Source organism: Lissotriton helveticus, chromosome 1_1 (assembly GCF_964261635.1).
Source record: "Lissotriton helveticus chromosome 1_1, aLisHel1.1, whole genome shotgun sequence".
NCBI classification, from domain to species: domain Eukaryota; kingdom Metazoa; phylum Chordata; class Amphibia; order Caudata; family Salamandridae; genus Lissotriton; species Lissotriton helveticus.
Window position 1 is genome coordinate 997,416,240 of NC_136057.1, and position 22,261 is coordinate 997,438,500.

Here is a 22,261-nt window from a genome sequence, read left to right on the forward strand (position 1 = left end):
TAAATTAAATTATTTAAAATAGTTAAACATTTAAATAAATATAATTTAATGTTAGAAGATATCTCAAATAATAAATATTGATTAATTATAAAATATATTGATTACATTTCTTTAAGTTAAAAACTGATGTACCTTAAAATATAATTACAATACTTTTGATCAACTCTATACATCACTTTTGATCATTATTACTGCACAGTAAAACACATTTTTACTTTCGGCAAAATCATATTTATTTATTTTATTAGAATTTACATCATTAGTGGCATACCATTCTTTTACATTTGTTCTACATTTAAAGTAAATATATAAAATGAATTTACATTGATATTACATCCTTTTTTACTTTACCCTATATTTAAACATAGGGAGGCTGCAGTTGAGGTGGGGATCTCCATATGGTAAAGTACAGGGAAAAGTTAATAAGTTCATTAAACTTGGAAAAAGTTAGCAAAAATAGTTTTATCTCAAATATTAGTGTACATTAATTGCATTGTGTTTTTTAAATGTAAAACAAAAGAGACAATGCTGGAACACTATTATCTTCATTTTGAATACAAGCTTTAATTAATTTAAACACATGAAATAAAAAAAATCTGAAGTTTGAATTAAAAATAAATTCCCACCTAATGGGAAAAATATTTCTTTATGTGTTAATATTTATCAAAAGTGATGTGTAGCTCTAATGTAAAAGAATGTATATACATTTTATAAACAATTTTATATTTATTTTTAAAATTTTAAAAGTTGTTAAAATAGTTTAATAAGAAAATAAATTCAACATTAATTGATATTCATTTATATTTCAACTATTGAATTAAATGTAACTTTATTTCTTATGAGGTTATATTTTAAGTCCCACCTCCATTATTTTCTATAGAAGAGTGTCGCAGTGTTGGTGGTTGGCTATGTGGAGTCCTGGGCTTCCTACTGTTTTTTTATGGCAGCAGAAACTTACATTCATAAATGTGTCCCCACTCCTCACTGTTTTAGAGGAGAGAGACGTGGAAGTCTACACTTTTGAGTAATTTTAAACTCTGAGTTATGAAGGGTAAAAAAAAGTAAGTTATCAAAACTGTAAGGGTAAACTTAGATATGTAAATTATTCATAATTGTAAGTTATCTTTGTGAATAGCCCGTAATAATAATGTTTGTGTAGTTTCAGTGTTATACAATGCCAATTTCAGCGACAGCCTAACCACAGGTTTGACTTTCTGATCAATGACTTGGTGTTCCTTGAGTGATAGGTGATCTTTAGGATGTTTTATGCACTGTCACTAGTCAAGTCAAGTCAAGTCAAGAAGATTTATATAGCGCGCTACATACCCATAGGGTCTCAAGGCGCTTGAGGAAGGGTGGGGAGTTACTTGTCAAATAACCAAGTTTTGAGTTGCTTTCTGAATGCTAGGTGGTTCTGAGTAAGGCGAAGGTGATTGGGAAGTGAGTTCCAGGTTTTAGCTGCCAGGTAGGAGAAGGATCTACCTCCCATGGTGGTTTTGTTGATGCGAGGTACAGTGGCAAGGGCTTGGTTGGAGGATCGTAGCTGGCGGGAGGGGGTGTAGAAGGAAAGTCGTGTGTTGAGGCATTCGGGTCTGATTTCGTAGAGTGCTTTGTGTGCGTGGGTTAGGAGCCGGAAAGTAATCCTCTTATTGATGGGGAGCCAGTGGAGGTTTTTCAGGTGACCAGAGATGTGTTCTTTACGCGGGATGTCTAATATGAGCCTGGCTGAGGCGTTCTGGATGCGTTGGAGTTTATTCTGGAGTTTTGCAGTGGTACCGGCGTAGAGGGTGTTTCCGTAGTCCAGTCGGCTCGTGACCAAAGCGTGGGTGACTGTTTTTCTAGTTTCGGTGGGGATCCAGCGAAATGTTTTTCTGAGCATGCGAAGGATGTTGAAGCAAGATGAGGAGACGGCGTTGACTTGTCTGTTCATCGAGAGTGAGGAATCCAGGATGACGCCCAGGTTCCGTGCGTGTTCCGTTGGAATGGGTGCTTTTCCGAGGGCCTCTGGCCACCAAGAGTCATCCCAGGCGGAGGGGGAGGTGCCTAGGATGAGGACTTCTGTTTTGTCTGAGTTCAGTTTCAGACGGCTGTGCTTCATCCATTTGGCTACTTCTTTCATTCCTTCATGCAGGTTGGTTTTGGCAGTGTTAGGGTCTCTGGTGAGTGATAGGATCAGCTGAGTGTCGTCGGCGTAGGAGATGATGTTGAGGTTGTGTTGACGTGCAATGACCGCGAGGGGGCTCATGTATACGTTGAAGAGGGTGGGGCTGAGTGAAGATCCTTGTGGTACGCCGCAGATGACTTCAGTGGCTTCTGACTTGAATGGTGGAAGGCGGACTCTCTGGGTTCTTCCGGTGAGGAACGAGGTGATCCATTCCAGTGCTTTTCCTTGGATTCCGATGTTTCTGAGGCGTTGTAAAAGGGTGCTATGACAGACCGTATCGAAGGCTGCGGAGAGGTCGAGGAGGATAAGGGCGACTGTGTCTCCATTGTCCAGAAGAGTTCGAATGTCGTCTGTTGCTGCGATGAGGGCGGTTTCAGTGCTGTGCTTGGCTCGGAAGCCGGATTGTGAGGAGTCGAGGGATTTGTTGGTTTCGAGGAATGCGGCGAGCTGGTTATTGATCGCTTTCTCGATGACTTTGGCCGGGAATGGAAGGAGTGAGATAGGGCGGTAGTTTTTGAGTTCGGTGGGGTCAGCTGTGGGTTTCTTCAGGAGGGCGCTGAGTTCGGCATGTTTCCAGCTTTCCGGGAAGATTGCGGAGTTGAGGGAACCGTTGATGACGTCTCGGAGGTGCGGTGCAATAATGGAGTCTGCTTTGTTAAAGATGTGGTGAGGGCATGGGTCTGTGGGGGATCCTGAGTGGATAGAGTTCATCAGACGGATGGTGTCCTCAGTGGAGATTGGCTTCCAGTCATTGAGGATGTTCAGGGGGGGTGGGGGTCCTGCAGGGGGTTGGGAGGGTTGGTCTTCGGGTCGGTTGTCGAAGCTGTTGTGGATGTCTGCAATTTTGTTGTGGAAGAATGAGGCTAGGGAGTCGCAGAGGGCTTGAGAGGGGGTGATGTCGTTGGAGTTGGCAGAAGGGTTGGTAAATTCCTTGACGATGTTGAATAATTCCTTGCTGTTGTGGGCGTTGTTATCCAGTCTGTCCTTGAAAGCGGCTTTCTTGGCATTCCGAATTAGTTGGTGGTGTATGCGGGTGGCGTTTTTGAAGGCGTCCTTGGTGCTGGTTGTTGGGTCTTTTTTCCAGGCCTTCTCAAGGGAGCGACAGAGTTTCTTGGATTTCTTAAGGTCATCGTTGAACCAGGAGGCCTTCTTGCTGCTTACTTTGATTTGTCGTTTTTTCAGTGGTGCTAGGATGTCGGCGCTGTTGGATAGCCATTGGGTGAAGTTGGTGGCTGCTTGGTCTGGGTTTGAGGAGTGGGCTGGGGGGTTTTGAAGAAGCGAAGAGGAGATCTGGTCGATGGTGATTTTGTTCCAGTTTCTTTGCAGAGTAGGTTGAGGATGGTTGTTGGATGTGGGCTTGTTGTAGGTAAAGTGAACACAGCTGTGGTCAGTCCAAAGGAGAGCTGTGGTGTGGCTGAAGGAGACATGTTTGCTGGAGGTGAAGATAGGGTCGAGTGTGTGACCTGCGATGTGGGTGGGGGTAGTGACAAGCTGTTTAAGTCCGAGGTTGGCGAGGTTGTCCGAAAGGGTGGTGGTGTTGCGGTCGTTGTTCTTTTCAAGGTGAAAGTTGAGGTCTCCCAAAAGGATGTAGTCCTTGGAGGGGAGCGCGTGTGGAGTGATGAAGTCCGTGATGTCTTCACTAAATTGTGCGCGGGGTCCTGGTGGTCTGTAGAGGAGGGTGCCTCTGAGTGTGGTCTTGGGGTCGATGTGGATTTGGAAGTGAAGGTGTTCAGAATTGGCGAGATTGATGTCTGAGGTGGTTGAGATACGGAGGGATTTCTTATGGACGATAGCGATGCCTCCACCTGTGTGGCCTGTGCGATCCTTGCGAATGATCTTATATCCTTCCGGGATGGCAATGGTGATGTCTGGGGCTGATGCGGCGTTCATCCATGTTTCTGTTAGGAAGGCGACGTCCGGAGAGATGGTGTCTAGTAGATTCCAGAGGTCATTGGCGTGCCTGTGGACCGAGCGGGTGTTGAGCAGGATGCATTGTAGGTTGTTGGTGTCGGCTATCTGTTGTGGGATCGTAGAAGAGGAGTTGTTCTTGGTGCTGTCGAACTTGCAGGAGTTACAGGAAAAGGGTCCATGGGTGTGTCCAGGGGCGGCTTGGACGCAGTTTGGGGAACGGCTGGGGTTGAGGGCTAGGAGGGTGGTGGCATCGTAAGTAATGCGGGGGGGGTGGATATTACGAGGACCAGGGCCTCTGGCGCTGGGCGCGGTCCAGGCGCGGACGGGCGTAGACGGGCTTACCTTTGGCGCACCTTCGGCGCGGATTGAGCGCGAACGCTGCGCGTGGACGCTGCGCGCAAATGCAACGGTCATATATGGATGGTGAAGGGGGAGGGGCGAGGGCGGCTCAGCTGGGAGGCAGGGCGGGCTCAAGGGAACGGAGCACAACAACAACAAAAACAAATTGGAGGGGAGAGCAGAGCAGGGCGCCGGGGGATATCGCTGAAATAATGTGCAGGTCAATTTCAGAGCAAGCCAGCAAAGCAGCGACCAAGCAATCTAAACGCAAGTAAATTCCAGGCGCTATTAAAACAAACTTTGTCACAATGCAGCGTAACGATACCACGTCTCAGCACAGAGACAGGGGAGCGACCACTCAGGGCAGGAGCGAAGAATGGATCACAGCGCTACGAGGTCAAGGGACGCTGTATTTATTTATTTATTTATTTATTTATTAGTTTATATAGCGCTAGAATCACTCCGTAAGGAGTATCTCTGCGCTTCATGCCCAATAAATTAGCAACTACACAGTGGAAGACGATTAAATTTCGTTTTTAAACAGAATAGTTTTTAGCTGTTTTCGGAAGGTTAAATGCTCTTTGCATAACCTTAGGGCCAACGGAAGCTTGTTCCACATCTTGGGGCCCATAGTTGACAGGGCTCTTCCTCCATGTCTAACTTTTTTGATATGCGGCACCACAAGAAGAAAGTTGTTGCTTGATCTAAGGGACCGTAAAGGGACGTATGGTCTAAATTTCCTTTCCAGGTAGGCGGGTCCTAGTCCATTCAAGCATTTGTGGATTAGGCAGCATATCTTGAATTTTGCCCTTTGTCTAACATTAAGCCAATGTAATTGCTTAAAGAGGGGTTTGGATGCAGTTCTTGGGGGGGCATTCAGGACCAGGCGAGCCGCCATGTTCTGCACAACCTGCAATTTATCCAATAGCCCTTCATTGACTGAGAGTAACAACCCATTACAGTAATCAATCCGGCTCAGGATAAGTGCCTGAACCAGGATCTTTCTTGTTGAGTTGGGTAAGAGTGGAATTTTTTTTCGGAGTAAACCAATGGTGTGGAAGCATATCCCTGAAATGTAGGTGACATGTTGTTTTAAGGACAGGTCGTGATCAAGTCGAATTCCAAGATTCTTCACGACCTGTTTGGGTTCAGGGACTGCTCCCAGCTCTGTTGGCCACCAATCAGGGGTCCAAAGTATCTTAGCTTCCCCAAATAGCATGATCTCCGTCTTGCTGACGTTACATTGGAGGTAGTTGTTGGACATCCAATTGGCCACTTCCTCCATGCCAGATGAGAAGGAGTTCCTAACCTCAGCGGAAAGAGTTCTAAAAGGAAACAGGAGCTGTGTGTCATCTGCGTAGGATACGGGAACAAACCCGTATCTACGCAGCACTCCTGCCAGGGGTGCCACATAGATATTGAAGAGCGTCGGGCTCAGGCATGAGCCTTGTGGCACCCCCTTAGAGATCTCGGTTTCCGCTGAGCGAAATGCACCCATGGTGACTGTCTGGGTGCGATCTGTTAGGAAACTCCTTATCCAATCTAGGGCTTTGTTCTTCAGGCCAGCGTTCGACAACCGTTGAGTCAAGATGGAATGTGACACGGTGTCGAACGCTGCCGATAGATCTAACAGAACAAGTATGACAGAGAAACCCTTGTCCTGGTAGGCGTGGAGGTCATCGGTGACAGACAGCAAGGTGGATTCAGTGCTATATCTGGGGCGGAATCCTGATTGGGATTCATCAAGGGCTTGCACTTGTTCAATGTGGCTGGACAGGTGTTTGTTAATGATTGATTGATGCTTTATTTCGATATGCACATATCATAAAAGCAGTACAAAAAAATATAAAAACAGCATGTCGAAATAAGTAAGACTGTACAAGTAGAATGGCAATTAAAACACGATGTATCAGAATAAATTATCTAAAAAGAGAATTAAATTGATATGGACAGTCTTCTAAGTCTTATCAACCAAGCCCATTTTAAAAATTTTGCAACAGCACAAACAATAGGAGGGGCTGTATTCGTTAAAAGAATCCGAAGGGCAACAAAGTGCTGACGAGTCCCCAATTCTCTACAAATGGGGCCAAGCCAACGTGATCTGGGGCGACCATAGTCCGGGCATTCAAAAAGGAAGTGTGGCACCGTCTCTGGTTTATCCGGACAAGAGGCACAAAAGCGTGATGTGTGCTGGGCTTTATTCCACCTTGAACAGAGATCCGCCAAGGGCAAGGTTCCTAGCCGAAATTTTATATACAGGGACCTATCCATGGCAACTGTTATAATATCCATATATGGCTCGTACAAGACAACGTCTTTAAACAACAGGAAAGCTGCGGTGGTTTTGCAATGCTGCTGGCTACTAGAGCGCTTCACGTCAACCCACTCCCAGAAAAGTTTTTTTAGAGTCTTCTTTGGTGGAGCGGAGTGACTATGCCAGCAAGAGGCCAAACCCAGTTCCCCTAAAAGATATTTTATGTCCTTCAGCCATTTGATGCTACTCCAGCCATCAGCATGCATCACTTCTGCCAGCCCATTGGCGTAAGACTGTAGCTCCGGGACCCTCCACAAGCGTGCCCAGAGCAGAAGGGGGCGAAGCCGAGCCTGGTCCTTTATGGCTTTACAGCCAGTGTCCAAGAGCATTGGGATGGTCGGGCTGCTCGATGGGATAGCAAGAAGGTCCTTGATAAATTTATTTTCGGCCTTACTCAGTGAATCGACCTTTCCCAAGCCCCACAGTTCCGATCCATAGAGAGAAGCAGGGACTGCACGGGCTTTGTAAATCTCGAGTATGGGAGCAACACAATGTTTTGAGGAGTTATTATACTCCTTAAGAAGGGCGCCCCCCACCCTTTTGTGAGCCAAAGTCATTTTATCGATGTGGGCAGTCCAGCTCATTGCATCATTCAAGCGGATCCCCAGATAATCAAATTCCGCCACTCTTTCTAGGGGTATAGAGTTCAGAATTGGAGGGAGACCAAGTTTGCGGGGTGGGTGCATGACTAGGTACTTGGTCTTATCTATGTTTATGACGAGGCCTTTAGTGGTACAGAAATCCTGGAAGCGGTTCAGTAGGGACTGTAGACCTTGGGGGGTTTTGGAGATGAGGAGGGTGTCGTCGGCGAACAACAGAGTTGGAATTTTTACTCCACCCAAGCTAGGAGCGTCTGATGGTTCGCCCAGAAGATAATCTACCACCCCGTTAATGTAGAGGGAGAATAAGGTGGGGGCCAAGACACAGCCCTGTCTTACTCCCCTCTCGACCCTGATTTTATCGGTCTTTTCCCCATTCAACCCCCATCTAACCTGGGCATAGGTGTTAGTATGCAGGTTAATGAGGAGGTTCAATAGGTACGGGGGCATCCCTAAGCCATCAAGCACCCTCCAAAGTTCCTCCCTCGGTACCAGGTCAAAGGCAGTCTTAAGGTCAATAAAGGCCAAATAAAGACTGCCCTTGCCCAGCACCACCACCTTCCAGTGTATCAACAAAAGCCTAAAGGCCTGTTCAATGGTTCCTGTACCTGAACGGAACCCAGCCTGCATGTCGGACAGAATGTGATTGTCGTCCACCCATTGGGTAATTCTCCCCAAGATGGTTTTCCCGGCCAATTTCTGGCTGGAGTCTATTAGGCTTATAGGCCTATAGTTCCCTGGTGAATCCCGACTGCCCTTTTTGAAGATGGGCACCACCTCCGCACCTCTCCAGGAGTCAGGCACAGGCCCTCCCCCCATGATTGCATTGAGGAGTGCAGAGATTAGAGCCCCCCATTCTTCCGGATAGGCACGGAGAATGTCCCCCGGTAGGCCATCCGGGCCAGCAGCTTTCAAAGGGACCAGGGTTTTAATTTGCTTTATTACATCGAGGGGGGAAAACAATTCCTGGTCTCGGTCTAGAATAAAGGGTGGAATTTTAAAGGGATCATTAAGTGGGCCTTCAATAGCAGAGTAAAGGTTTTGGAAATGGGAAAACCAAGTCTGGGCATTAATCGCACAAGTCCTCCGGGAATCGTCGGGACGATTCCTTTTGCCCACCATGTCCCAAAAACCTTTAGCGTCTTTCCCACGGCTGGCCGCCAGGAGGTCCTGCCAGAATTTGTCCTCCCATTCCATCCTTGCATTTTTCTGGCAGAGTGTGTAGTGTCTCCTGGCCTCTCTAGTCCTAAGCGGTAACTTGGACTTAACTGCCTCAATAAGAAGTGTTTTCGCCTCCCTACACTTTTGGTTGTACCAGCCCTGACCCGGACGTAGGTTAGGTTTCCTTCCTCTCGGGTGGGCTGGGACTACAAAGAGGTCACCAATGGCCTGGATTATGGCACAAAACCTAGGTGCCACCTCCATCTGTCCTTCCTCTTGACAGTCGAGATTGGCCAGGGCTGAGGCCAGAAGCTGCCTGATCACAGAGGTTTTCTCCTCCGAAAGAGCCAGCCTCGCCCACTTCAGCCTACGCCCACAGTTCGAGACCACTGACAGGTCTGGAGCGGGGTTACAAGAAGACCCACTCACGGTACTATTGACGCACCTGTGTGACAGGGTGAGGGACAGCAGATTGTGGTCACTCTCCACAGAAGGTAAAACTACCATGTCCTCCACCATGCCCCACAGGTGTGTGTCAAGAAGGAAATAATCAATGCGTGACGTGTGTCCTGGCCTATTGTAGGTGTGCGCCCCTGCCCTGTCGGACCTGGTCCTACCATTGGCAGCTCTAAGCCCGAACTCCATAGCTAGGGAATTGATCTGGAGGGCCACTTCCGTCCACTTTTTAACAGGGCCAAGCTCGAGGGGGGGAATCCCCCACCCATTATCGAGTTCCTCCTGATCTGCTAAAATATCCAGATCAAGAGGCTCGAAGGTGCAGTTCAGATCACCTGCCAGCAGTGTACAAGACCCGTATGGAGATGATCGGAGTTGCACCTCCAAACAAGCTATGACCGAGGATTCTCTTCCCCCCTTAGTGCCGCGGGCATAGATGTTAAAAATGTTTAAGATAACTCTGCCCTGGGAATTACGAAGCAAAATATTTAGGAGGTCAGGGCAGTTAGTGTCCTTCTCCTCCACCCTACAGTTAAGTTTGGTAGCTACCCAGATTAACAAACCGCCAGAGGGACGGCCCCTACCAGTTGCACTTTCTGCTGCCGGCAAAAAGTGGGTGGAATACCCCGCCTTATGGAGGGGCACCCGGCTCCATGTTTCCTGGAACAGGCATATGGAGTATTGCTCCACACGCTCGTTCCAATCCGGCAATGCCAGCTTCCTCTCGAGGCCCGCAACATTCCAGCTGAAAACCCTAATCGGGGGGTCCGTTACAGCTGCAATGCTACAATCCTCGACAGGGGGTGACAAGTCCGCAAAACCCACAACAGGGGGACCAAGCGTAGAGTTATGGGGAGCCCTGGTCTCCCCCCTCCCCTCTACATACTCGGCCATAGCCAGAGTCTGCAGTGGAGAGGAGGGGCCAATGGTTTTGGAGTATGGTGTTGACTCAGCGACAGAACCCGGGGCCACAACGACCTCCCCCGGATCGTAACCGAGTCAACAACTCCCAGGTCCCCAATTTAGCAACACTGGGGCTGTACATAGCTGCTGAGAAGGAACTCCCGGGGTCAGAAAGCCGTGGGCATTGTTTTCTACCAAAAATTGGCCCCCCAGGCTGCCAGTGAAGGAGGGATGACCAAGATGGATGGAGGGGGTGGTCATAAGAGGCCGTGGATAAAAGAATGTCAAATCGACTATGTCGATTCCCGAACCAGCCGTGGGATGACCTTGAGAGCATATAAATTGGGCAACCCTAGCATCTTGAAAATTTACGACCACACAATCCCCTTCAAGCGATTTTTCCCCGTATCCAATCCAACCCACCCTGCGTACACCGAGAACAATTCCATCCACTCCCACAGGCAAGGGCCTGTTGGCTTTCAGCCAGTGGATGACCTTGTTCTTTAGTGCCTGATGGTTTTCACGCTGGGTACTCCCAAGAGGGGGAACTTTCAGGAGGATAACGACATACGGGTGACACTCAGGGGGGAGGTTGACTGGGGGGCACTTGCGTCTGCTGATCTGAGGAGGACCCAAAGGGGGCCGATGTGTAGGTGGGACAGGAATAGATGAAACCTTAGGAGTTGATGCAACCTCACCAGTTGCATCAGATATGGCAACCCCAGGTTGCGAAGTAGGGCCCATCCCTCCCTTCTTGTGTTTCCTTGGTGCCTTGCCAGCCACCGGAGGTATTACTGCTGGGGGAAGGGTAGCATGCACAAGGGCAACACAGGTGGGAGCCTTCGATTTTGTCTGACTGGTACCACCCCTAGGAGCAGCCAAGATCGTATTCCCAGGTGCAGGGTGCTTAGGCGGCTGCGTCAACTGGTCTCCCAGGGGGGGTCTCACTGGGGCCTCTATCCTATTGAGCTCCTCTAACCTATCTGACCTATCTGTCCTATCCTCACAGGGCTTCGGCTGGTGCTTGAGAAGGGTTTTTAGAGCAAAGAAATTGTCCCTAGTAGCCTGCTCAAAGCAGTCAAGCCTTTCCCCCAACCTCTTGACCTGGTCTATAAGTGGCAGCACAAGAGATTTGACCATCTTCTCAAACGCCTCCATAGAGTGACCCACGTTATCCTGAGCAGGCGTTGATGGGGCCGACAAGCAAGGTGGCACTATGTCAGTAACAACTGGTGCGCAAGTGGCTGTCCCTGGGGATACCGAGGATACCGATCCTGCAGTGCTCTGGGGGGGAGGACCCCTCAGGAGCGGGTACCTGGGGTGGTTAATAGACTTGAGTGGACAACCCTTTCGAGTGTGGTTTGCCCTTCTCCCCTTCCTTTTAATGGGCTCCTGGATGGGTTGCTTCTTAGACGGGGCTTGTATAGCGAGAGTCAGAACCTCAGGGCAGTGTAGGGACTGGGTGCCAGGTGGGTCTGCTAAGGAAAGCTCATTGCAAGGATCTATAAGCACGGCACATGGGCTGGTACCGTGGACATCAATCAGTGAGTTATCTAACCCCTCTAAACCACCCATTGGAGGTGCAATAAGGGGATCCCCAGGTGAATCTCCAAGCAAGAGTGCAGGGGACGAAGGATTTGAAGGGGACACAACTATTGCTGGCGGAGGGCTTTTAACAGGAGGGAAGTCAAGTGAAAGGCGCCGTTCAGATATAGCAAGTTCATTGTCTATGACAGCCGCCACCCTTGTCAGAAATTTGTCCATCGAGCCAAACATAGCATCTCTGGGGGTACTCTCCCCGCAACCCCTCAAGGCCTTACCGGAGCGTGTTGACATGCTGAGTTGCGGCACCACAGGTTGTAGCCGGTACGGTAGATGAAAATGGGGTGGCCCTGCCCTGCCTCTTCCTGCCCCGGACGGCCACAGACGGCCCGCCCTCTGCCCGGGCTCAGCCCGGCGCTGCCCGCGCGCGACTCGCGGGGCGAGAGGGGGTGTCAGGCTTTTACTGGCGCCTCCGGGCGCTCTGGACGCGTCACGGGCGCGCCGCCGCCCAAGAGGCTGCTGGGGAGTGTGGTCCGATGTCGCTGACCGCCTCCTGCAGCCTCCCGGCGTGTGCAGACCTCGGCCGTTCCCCTCACGGCGCTGGAAATGCGGTAAGAGTCACTGGTGTTCCCCCTCTGGGCTCCCGGGGGGTCAGGCTTTTACTGGCGCCTCCGGGCGCTCTGGACGCGTCACGGGCGCGCCGCCGCCCAAGAGGCTGCTGGGGAGTGTGGTCCGATGTCGCTGACCGCCTCCTGCAGCCTCCCGGCGTGTGCAGACCTCGGCCGTTCCCCTCACGGCGCTGGAAATGCGGTAAGAGTCACTGGTGTTCCCCCTCTGGGCTCCCGGGGGGTCAGGCTTTTACTGGCGCCTCCGGGCGCTCTGGACGCGTCACGGGCGCGCCGCCGCCCAAGAGGCTGCTGGGGAGTGTGGTCCGATGTCGCTGACCGCCTCCTGCAGCCTCCCGGCGTGTGCAGACCTCGGCCGTTCCCCTCACGGCGCTGGAAATGCGGTAAGAGTCACTGGTGTTCCCCCTCTGGGCTCCCGGGGGGTCAGGCTTTTACTGGCGCCTCCGGGCGCTCTGGACGCGTCACGGGCGCGCCGCCGCCCAAGAGGCTGCTGGGGAGTGTGGTCCGATGTCGCTGACCGCCTCCTGCAGCCTCCCGGCGTGTGCAGACCTCGGCCGTTCCCCTCACGGCGCTGGAAATGCGGTAAGAGTCACTGGTGTTCCCCCTCTGGGCTCCCGGGGGGTCAGGCTTTTACTGGCGCCTCCGGGCGCTCTGGACGCGTCACGGGCGCGCCGCCGCCCAAGAGGCTGCTGGGGAGTGTGGTCCGATGTCGCTGACCGCCTCCTGCAGCCTCCCGGCGTGTGCAGACCTCGGCCGTTCCCCTCACGGCGCTGGAAATGCGGTAAGAGTCACTGGTGTTCCCCCTCTGGGCTCCCGGGGGGTCAGGCTTTTACTGGCGCCTCCGGGCGCTCTGGACGCGTCACGGGCGCGCCGCCGCCCAAGAGGCTGCTGGGGAGTGTGGTCCGATGTCGCTGACCGCCTCCTGCAGCCTCCCGGCGTGTGCAGACCTCGGCCGTTCCCCTCACGGCGCTGGAAATGCGGTAAGAGTCACTGGTGTTCCCTCCAATCTAGGGCTTTGTTCTTCAGGCCAGCGTTCGACAACCGTTGAGTCAAGATGGAATGTGACACGGTGTCGAACGCTGCCGATAGATCTAACAGAACAAGTATGACAGAGAAACCCTTGTCCTGGTAGGCGTGGAGGTCATCGGTGACAGACAGCAAGGTGGATTCAGTGCTATATCTGGGGCGGAATCCTGATTGGGATTCATCAAGGGCTTGCACTTGTTCAATGTGGCTGGACAGGTGTTTGTTAATATGTTTTTCTATAACTTTCCCCAGGAAAGGTAGCAGAGAGATGGGCCTTAAATTACTCAAGTCAGACCAAGGTATGGTGGTATTTTTTCTGGTTGGTCTGACGAGTGCTCGCTTCCATTCCTTGGGGACAGTGCCTGAAGTGAGTGATAGGTTAACTAGTTCTGTAACCAGGGGGCTTAAATGTTCTTCCAAAATAGGCATGAGCTTAGCAGGAATAGCATCCTCTGGACTTCCACTCTTAATTCGTTTTAAAGGGGCAGAGGTTTCTAGACATGAAATAGGGGGGAAGCTGTCCAGGGATTGCGTGTCCCCGATGGGATTCATGGGATCTGAGTGAAATGTCTCCTTGAGGGGTCTAGATTGATTGGTACATAAGATCTTATCATAGATTTTATCAATTTTGTTGGTAAAAAAACAGGAAACTTCGTCACACAGTTTTTGAGATGATATATCAGGGGCTTCACATGCTGACGGTTTAGCCAACGTCTGCACTATCTGAAAGAGAACTCTAGGTGAGTTCCCAGCCTCCTGTATTTGAGTAGCAATGTGTGCTTTCCGTGCACCCCTTATTGCTTTATGATAAGAAGATAGGGTAGCCCAATATCTTTCTCTATCTTCAAGGAGATGGGAAGTTCGCCACTTTTTCTCCAGTTTCCTGGCTCCTTGTTTAAGAGTTCGTAAATGGGCAGAGAACCAGACTGCATGCTTTTGTACTGGCCTAGGTTTAAAACATTTTAAAGGGGCAATTTTATCAATGGTTGTCTTTATTTCGTCTCCGAATTTCTTGAGAGCTACTTCAATATCATCCGAAGGCCGAAAGACGGGAGAAGTAAAATTTTCTAAAAAAGTGGACACATTAACTTTGTGCCACTGTCTGCGAGTGCAAGGCAGGGTGCTGGAGTATGCTAGACTAGGTTCTCGACGAGGTGTGGTAAATTCCACGATAAAATGATCAGTCCAACTCACCTGAGTAGCAGGTGGGCATAATGTCGCCTGAACATTGGAGAAGACTAGGTCTAAAGTGTGGCCAGCCTGGTGAGTAGGGCCACTGTTTTTCATCAGTAAACCTAGACTTGATAAGTCGGTTATTAGTGACTGGGCATCACCACAATCCGTTTTCTCACAGTGGACATTAAAGTCCCCAACTAATGTGAACTCATCGTTATCAGCAATATAAGGGGCAAGTAATTCCACTAAATTATTACTAAATTGTTTATATGGACCTGGTGGCCTATAGACTAGGGCACCTTTGTAGCTCTCTTTCGAAGCTGATTGTATTTTGAAAATAAGGATTTCCATATCGGGGGAGCTAAGTTCCTCCAAAATCGTGGCTCTCAGATCCTCTTTATACACCACAGCAATGCCACCGCCAGTTTTCACCGGGCGGTCCAGTCTCAATATTTTGTAATTGTCCGGAATAGCAAGAGTAATGGCAGGGGTACAGTGAGGCTTGAGCCAAGTTTCTGTGAGAAAACACAGCTCAGGTAGATTAGAAGCAATCATGTCCCAGACCTCCGCAGTATGTTTGGAGAGGGACCTGATGTTACATAACAGATTCTTTCTTCCTGACAGGGTGGTCTCTGTGGTTAATGATGGTGAGAATGTCCCAGAATCGTGCCGCAAAGTGTCATGGGTCAATGTCTGATCACAAGAGAATTGGGTGTAGCAAAAACGACATGAGAAGGGGCCCTCAACCTCCAAATGGATCATGCAGGAAGCATCAGGAAGAGGGGGAGCATTTAGCCGGCGCAATACCTTGGAAGTATAGGTGATTATCTTTGCAGCAGGGGAATGTCGAGAAACATCAGGACTCGCCATAGACCTTAGCCCGTTCTGGCGCGGACGGGCACAGACGGGCAGGTCTTTGGCTTGTCTTCGGCGCGTCAGAGGGCGCCCCCCTGCGCGCAACCGCTGCGCGCCTGTACCGACGAGTGGCTAAGTAGCCCCTGTTGCAGCAAGGCTAGAGCGCTAACCGCTCAAGTCTAGGGCGTGTACCAGGAAGTGTGTGCCTCAGGCTCGTACCTGCCCCGCCCTCCGCTCAACGGTAATGGATACCGAGTCGGAACGGGGCGGGCAGGCTGTAACACGGAGCAACTGAGTAATCACTGTTATGGAGCCCCTATTAGCGCTAAGGGTTAGCGTATGATCCAAATAATAATGTGTCACAATTTACAGTCAATTATAACACAATTCCTAAAAGTTTGATTTTGCAATTCAAATCAATTAAAATACAGTTTTAAAAATATCAGTCGCTTAGCATTAGCGTTTTTATATTCCACAACTCCAACAGAGTAATAGTGCAATCTGTTACCGTTTTATCTGGCAAAGAAGCGGGGTCGACAGACACTGCCACTGCCTGCCTTACCGCAAGGAGCCTCGCCTCCTCGCCGCCTAAGTAGCCCCTGTTGCAGCAAGGCTAGAGCGCTAACCGCTCAAGTCTAGGGCGTGTACCAGGAAGTGTGTGCCTCAGGCTCGTACCTGCCCCGCCCTCCGCTCAACGGTAATGGATACCGAGTCGGAACGGGGCGGGCAGGCTGTAACACGGAGCAACTGAGTAATCACTGTTATGGAGCCCCTATTAGCGCTAAGGGTTAGCGTATGATCCAAATAATAATGTGTCACAATTTACAGTCAATTATAACACAATTCCTAAAAGTTTGATTTTGCAATTCAAATCAATTAAAATACAGTTTTAAAAATATCAGTCGCTTAGCATTAGCGTTTTTATATTCCACAACTCCAACAGAGTAATAGTGCAATCTGTTACCGTTTTATCTGGCAAAGAAGCGGGGTCGACAGACACTGCCACTGCCTGCCTTACCGCAAGGAGCCTCGCCTCCTCGCCGCCTAAGTAGCCCCTGTTGCAGCAAGGCTAGAGCGCTAACCGCTCAAGTCTAGGGCGTGTACCAGGAAGTGTGTGCCTCAGGCTCGTACCTGCCCCGCCCTCCGCTCAACGGTAATGGATACCGAGTCGGAACGGGGCGGGCAGGCTGTAACACGGAGCAACTGAGTAATCACTGTTATGGAGCCCCTATTAGCGCTAAGGGCTAGCGTATGATCCAAATAATAATGTGTCACAATTTACAGTCAATTATAACACAATTCCTAAAAGTTTGATTTTGCAATTCAAATCAATTAAAATACAGTTTTAAAAATATCAGTCGCTTAGCATTAGCGTTTTTATATTCCACAACTCCAACAGAGTAATAGTGCAATCTGTTACCGTTTTATCTGGCAAAGAAGCGGGGTCGACAGACACTGCCACTGCCTGCCTTACCGCAAGGAGCCTCGCCTCCTCGCCGCCTAAGTAGCCCCTGTTGCAGCAAGGCTAGAGCGCTAACCGCTCAAGTCTAGGGCGTGTACCAGGAAGTGTGTGCCTCAGGCTCGTACCTGCCCCGCCCTCCGCTCAACGGTAATGGATACCGAGTCGGAACAGGGCGGGCAGGCTGTAACACGGAGCAACTGAGTAATCACTGTTATGGAGCCCCTATTAGCGCTAAGGGTTAGCGTATGATCCAAATAATAATGTGTCACAATTTACAGTCAATTATAACACAATTCCTAAAAGTTTGATTTTGCAATTCAAATCAATTAAAATACAGTTTTAAAAATATCAGTCGCTTAGCATTAGCGTTTTTATATTCCACAACTCCAACAGAGTAATAGTGCAATCTGTTACCGTTTTATCTGGCAAAGAAGCGGGGTCGACAGACACTGCCACTGCCTGCCTTACCGCATATTGATAGTGGGAGGGCGGCTCAGCTGGGAGGCGGGGCGGGCGGGCTCAAGGGAACGGAGCACAACAACAACAAAAACAAAATGGAGGGGAGAGCAGAGCAGGGCGCCGGGGGATATCGCTGAAATAATGTGCAGGTCAATTTCAGAGCACGCCAGCAAAGCAGCGACCAAGCAATCTAAACGCAAGTAAATTCCAGGCGCTATTAAAACAAACTTTGTCACAATGCAGCGTAACGATACCACGTCTCAGCACAGAGACAGGGGAGCGACCACTCAGGGCAGGAGCGAAGAATGGATCCACAAGTAAATACATGAGAATAATTTAACTGATTATTATTTTGTTAACGCAGGTTGCCAAAGGACAAAAAGGTGCTCCTGGACCTATGGGTCCTGCTGGACCTCCTGGACCAATGGGGCCACCCGGCATTCCTGGAAATCCCGTAAGTTCAAATGAATGCGACTTTATTGCTAATTAAAGCTAGAATTTGAAGTACTCTTGATAGCCTTGGAAACTGGACCCAAATTTGCGGCTGGCTAGTGACTAGGCTATTATTTGGTGCATTTCAAAAACGAAGGATGAAAGAGTAAATATTTCCTGGCACATCATGCTTTCCAAACCAGTTACCATACCAGTGAAATATTTATAGGAACATTGAAAAGTTTGGAAGCACTTAACTGTTTTTAAGTATACAAATGAACCTATACAAGTTTTCTGGATTTTGATATATTGTTCAACAAGAAGTAACATGGATAGCTATTCATAAAGGAGTCGCAGACTTTCTATTTGTAATCAGTTCTAATGGTATTTATTACTTTATTATGCTTGTATGTTTTATTGATATTTTCTCCAAAATAAACTGTATAATATTTAACTATTGTAATTGTTTTATATTAATATTCTTCTTATTTTTGTTGTTATTGTTAATATTATTAATAAGTAATGTTTTCTTTTTCACAAAAAGGTTCATATTATTATTTTAAATGCTTTAATTCAAATGATATCATAAATTGCCTTCTTTGTAACAGTCCGCATTGGTCAATTTTTCTTTTCAAAATCCTTCATAAGTATCAATCCAATCATTTAGTTTTCTTCTGGCAGCCAAAGTTATCAACCTTTAAACATCTGGCGCGTACTTTGCATGTTATTCTGCTTTTCCAGGAAAGTGGATACAGTAGAGGTCATGAAATTATAATTTCACTGATTTAGTTTTTCAAGGTGACAAAGTTTCACAGTTATTTGTTCTTTAAAAAGGTTTCTGGCAAAAAAAGTAAGCTTTACATGCTTTAGCTACTGCAAGTTTTATGGTTTTTGCGAGTTTGTTTTTTCCACACACATTTTTTTAACTACTACTTTATGAAGTTGGATAGCTTTAAAAAAACAGGGATTACTACTTCTTAATTGAGAGCGCTTATGGCCACATTTATAGCTATAGCTGCCTAGTAGTTAAAGGAGTGGAGTCCTGCTCCAAATAGAGCTCCATGTCTAAAAGGACCTTTGGCAACATAGCTGAAGCATTTTCAACCAAAAACAGAGTGATAGCCTAACTATCATCTCCTCTTAGTATGGCAAAGTGGTCAGACTATTTCTCCTTTTCTAAATGCAAGCCAAAGTCCTGATCTGAAATAAAAAAGAAACAATGCCTTTGACGTTTCGAGAGTTCCATCCCACTTGTGAAAGATATTTCAGTATTTTTTATACCCACCACTGGAATGGTTTGAAGGCAGTCCCAGGGATGGAAGAAGTTGATAGAGGGTATGTTTAACTATCACTATAAATAAGGTTCCCCCTACCCTCAGCCCTCCCTCCGATGCCACAGTCCTGACTTTGCTAAAAGGACTGTGGCTCAGATGGTGGAAACACAGCAGTTTCCTAAGCTGTAAATGTGGCAGGGAATTAAGAGATGGGTGAAGGGGCATCTGATGAGTTTTTGATGAGACCTCTTTAGAACCAAGACACGCAGCCTGTGACAGCCGCCTCTAAATTTAGGTTGAGTAAAATTGACTTTAGGGGCTTATTAGTCTAAATTGCCAGAGTGTGATATGTAGCAACTGCTTCTTTCTAAAAGATAGCTTCACTCCCAGTGTCCAACCTTCCTACCCAGTTGACTTTTATATGCACCTGGCGTTTACATTGTTATACATGTTAAATTCCTAACTTTCTACTTATAGGGAGTTCCCGGATTGCCTGGCAAAGGAGTGGAAATCAAGGTAATGATACATGTGTAATATCTTCTTTTGACTGGTTGATGGAGAGCTTTTTATGAGATATTGAATGTATGAGATACTTTCTTTTTCACACAGCCCACTTGAAAACCCTCCAAGGAGTTAATTTCACAGTCAATCACTCTTGTTTTCAGAAGTTAGTCTTGTGACTCATTATCATCACAGGTCATTGACTGTTGCAGTGTTTCACTCCATGCTCCCTGTCGCAGCACTGCAATGCAGGTGGTGCAGGAATGCAAAAGAGTTTGAAACGGTATATAAAGTAACATCCCATCTCTTAACATAGCATAACATTGCATAACATAGCATAATGTAGCATACGCTTTTGCCTCTAGCATTTATTTGCTTCAGTGAATCAATGCACTCCTGCAGAAACATCATGTTAGTAAATAAAACTCTGCCACAGTTAATTTGCTGAAAGGTGAAAGTAGCATATCATCAAATTGGTGTTTACATAAAATACATTGACATATCTTTACTAACAGACCTAGGTTCGAATCCTGGGACCGCTTAAAAAAATGAACACATTGAAAGATACAAGAGATTTTCAGGGGGAATATACATTAAAATCAATAAAAATAGGCAGCTATATTACTTTTATAATGGTGGAGTGCTCCATGTATAGTTGTTTTAAAAAATGAAGAAAATTAGCAGCCAAATAATTATGTGTAGGAGCACCTAGAAAGCAAACTGAGGAGCAGGCCCGCTTTGCAGCAGAGAAGCCATGTAGCAGGGCAGGAACATTGAGCCATGGAGAAAGGGAAGCAGAACATTTGGGAAAGCTTCCAGGTTAATAAGAAATAGTGCTAGAGGCAGGGTACCTGATGGCATGGAGAAAACTGACATAACTATAATTTGGCATTAATTTCATACAAACACAAATTGGCAACATGAATGCAAGATTAAGGCCGGATTGCGAGTTTATCGGTCCTAGAGCTGGCCACCACACCAGCGCCCTACTCCAAGACTGGCAAACCCAAAGTCAGTTCGCCTGCGGATTACGAGTTTTAATCCTGGTTTGTGGGCTTGTGGTGGCGGTGGATTTCTAAGGTTCATAGGAGAGCCTTAGAAAGGCACCGCTTTAGGAGCACCACAGCACGTTCCTGCACAAACAGAATGCACAATGCTGCGCATTTCTGTTCGTGCAGGAACAGGGTGTGCAGAAATACAGGGGGCACAACTGCATGCACCCCCATGCACAGAGGCAACAGGGAGCCTTGTGGTTACGGCCATGAAAAGGGTCACAGTGAGGAAACCCCGTCATATACTTGGCGGTGCTGCAGCAGCACATCCAACATATCACAGCATCACACTGCTGCACAGCGCTGTGGAGTCAGGGATCCCCAGCTTTTGAGGTGTTCCTGTGGCTGTCCCACCGCTATATTTATAACAATGTGGGTGACATGCCACCACGGGGGACCGCCATACTCGTAATTAGGCCCTAAGCAACCAGCCAATGTTGATTCAACGGAAAGTGTTATTTAAAAATCTAAATCATCAAAAAGATTCTTAGTTCATCAGAATCTCAGAGTACCATTATACCTGGCAGCAAAAGTTGTTTTCATGATAAAAGTGGAAGATAGGATCCGTCCCTGAGTACATAACTCACACGACGTAGGTGAGATTTAAACCAAAGCAGTAGAAGCACCTTTTATTTCAGCACTAATACATAATACCTTTAGCATTGTAAGCACTAAGAACAGTGGCTACATTTATTATGGAAATGTACCATAGAGCTCATTTCCATAGAAGTCAAATGTAAAATTGCTTCTTGGAAATAGACGTGCACTCAAAATGACTGTGACTGCTGATTGGAAAAGAGTGTCTGTAAATGATCACACTAGTCCCAATCAATCACTCACAGTGTATCATTCAGGTAGAGAACCACATGAATTTACTACCAACGTGACATCGTGGCTTCCAAAAATCCTTGTGTACTGATTGGGGCCTCAAAATAAATGAAACAGTGATAAAACGAAAACAGTTGCAAAACATAAATGGCAACTTTACACATTTTAATCCTCTTCCCAAAAGTGTATATTATCCAAACAAACAATCTCAACTTTAAATCTATTTATACACCAACGTGTTGCAACCATTTCTTTAATTGCATTGACCTTTTTCAGGTTAGCACGTGGGAAACAGATTTAAAACATTTATCTAGTCAAAGCACAAATCCACTATGTACATAGGCCATAAAAAAGTGAGGGACATTTCAATGTCACAGTAAGTGAAAATCGTACTTCCCCTATAATCATATAGTTTGATACATATGTTAAAGGAGCAGAAACACAATAAAATTATTCACCGATACTCCATTCTTACCAATGTATCTATCAATACTAATTATGCAAAGATAAGAAATTTGCAAGAACACGTGTTGTGTAGGTTTGTTAAGATTCAGGAATAAAATGGTACTGTTTATACAACCATTACTGGAATTGAATGGAGACAAACCATCGTGTCTGAGTTGCTTTTTGTTCGAATTTCAAGAACTAGATGTAAGAAATGATTTGTTTTGATTCCTGATTTGAACAAACATTCAAATTCAAGTTAATTTTTTTATGAAACTCCAAAGGAGGAAAATTTTTTGCCTCAATGTTTGAGCACAGAGTAATATGTTTAAATGCTACTGTTCATACAAGAATGGACTTTACCACGATTCTGAACACTTACATTTTTTGTGAACAATGGAATCTGAAGCACAAGGAGGAAATAATCTCTGTATGTTTATCATAGTTTTTCTAAAGTGGGAAAGTGCGAGTTAGAACTCATGGTTTTTGGTTACACTTTCAGCACCACAGCCATAAGGCTAGATCCCCTGTCCTTTACTTCACTGGTTCAAGTCTCATCATTTTCATACTGTCATGTATTCCTATAGGTTCTGAATCGATCCCCCTATTCCTGACCCTATTCTGGTTAAACTAACTATCAAGTTAACTAACAGTCAGCCCATGAGGCAAGAAAAGCCCCCATGATGCAGATACCGTTATCTGACGCAGTCACACTACGGCACAGGAACGTGTTATCT

At 47.3% G+C, this 22,261-nt stretch overlaps 1 protein-coding gene across 1 annotated transcript in view; it reads left to right on the top strand.

The window, feature by feature from the left end:
* LOC144763327 (uncharacterized) overlaps positions 1-22,261 on the top strand; it is a 1,153,250-nt gene that overhangs the window by 588,748 nt on the left and 542,241 nt on the right. The window contains exons 55-56 of the mRNA XM_078648815.1: positions 17,358-17,447; positions 19,177-19,215. Of these exons, the coding sequence (XP_078504941.1) occupies positions 17,358-17,447; positions 19,177-19,215 (129 nt within the window). The remainder of the gene's footprint in view (positions 1-17,357; positions 17,448-19,176; positions 19,216-22,261) is intronic.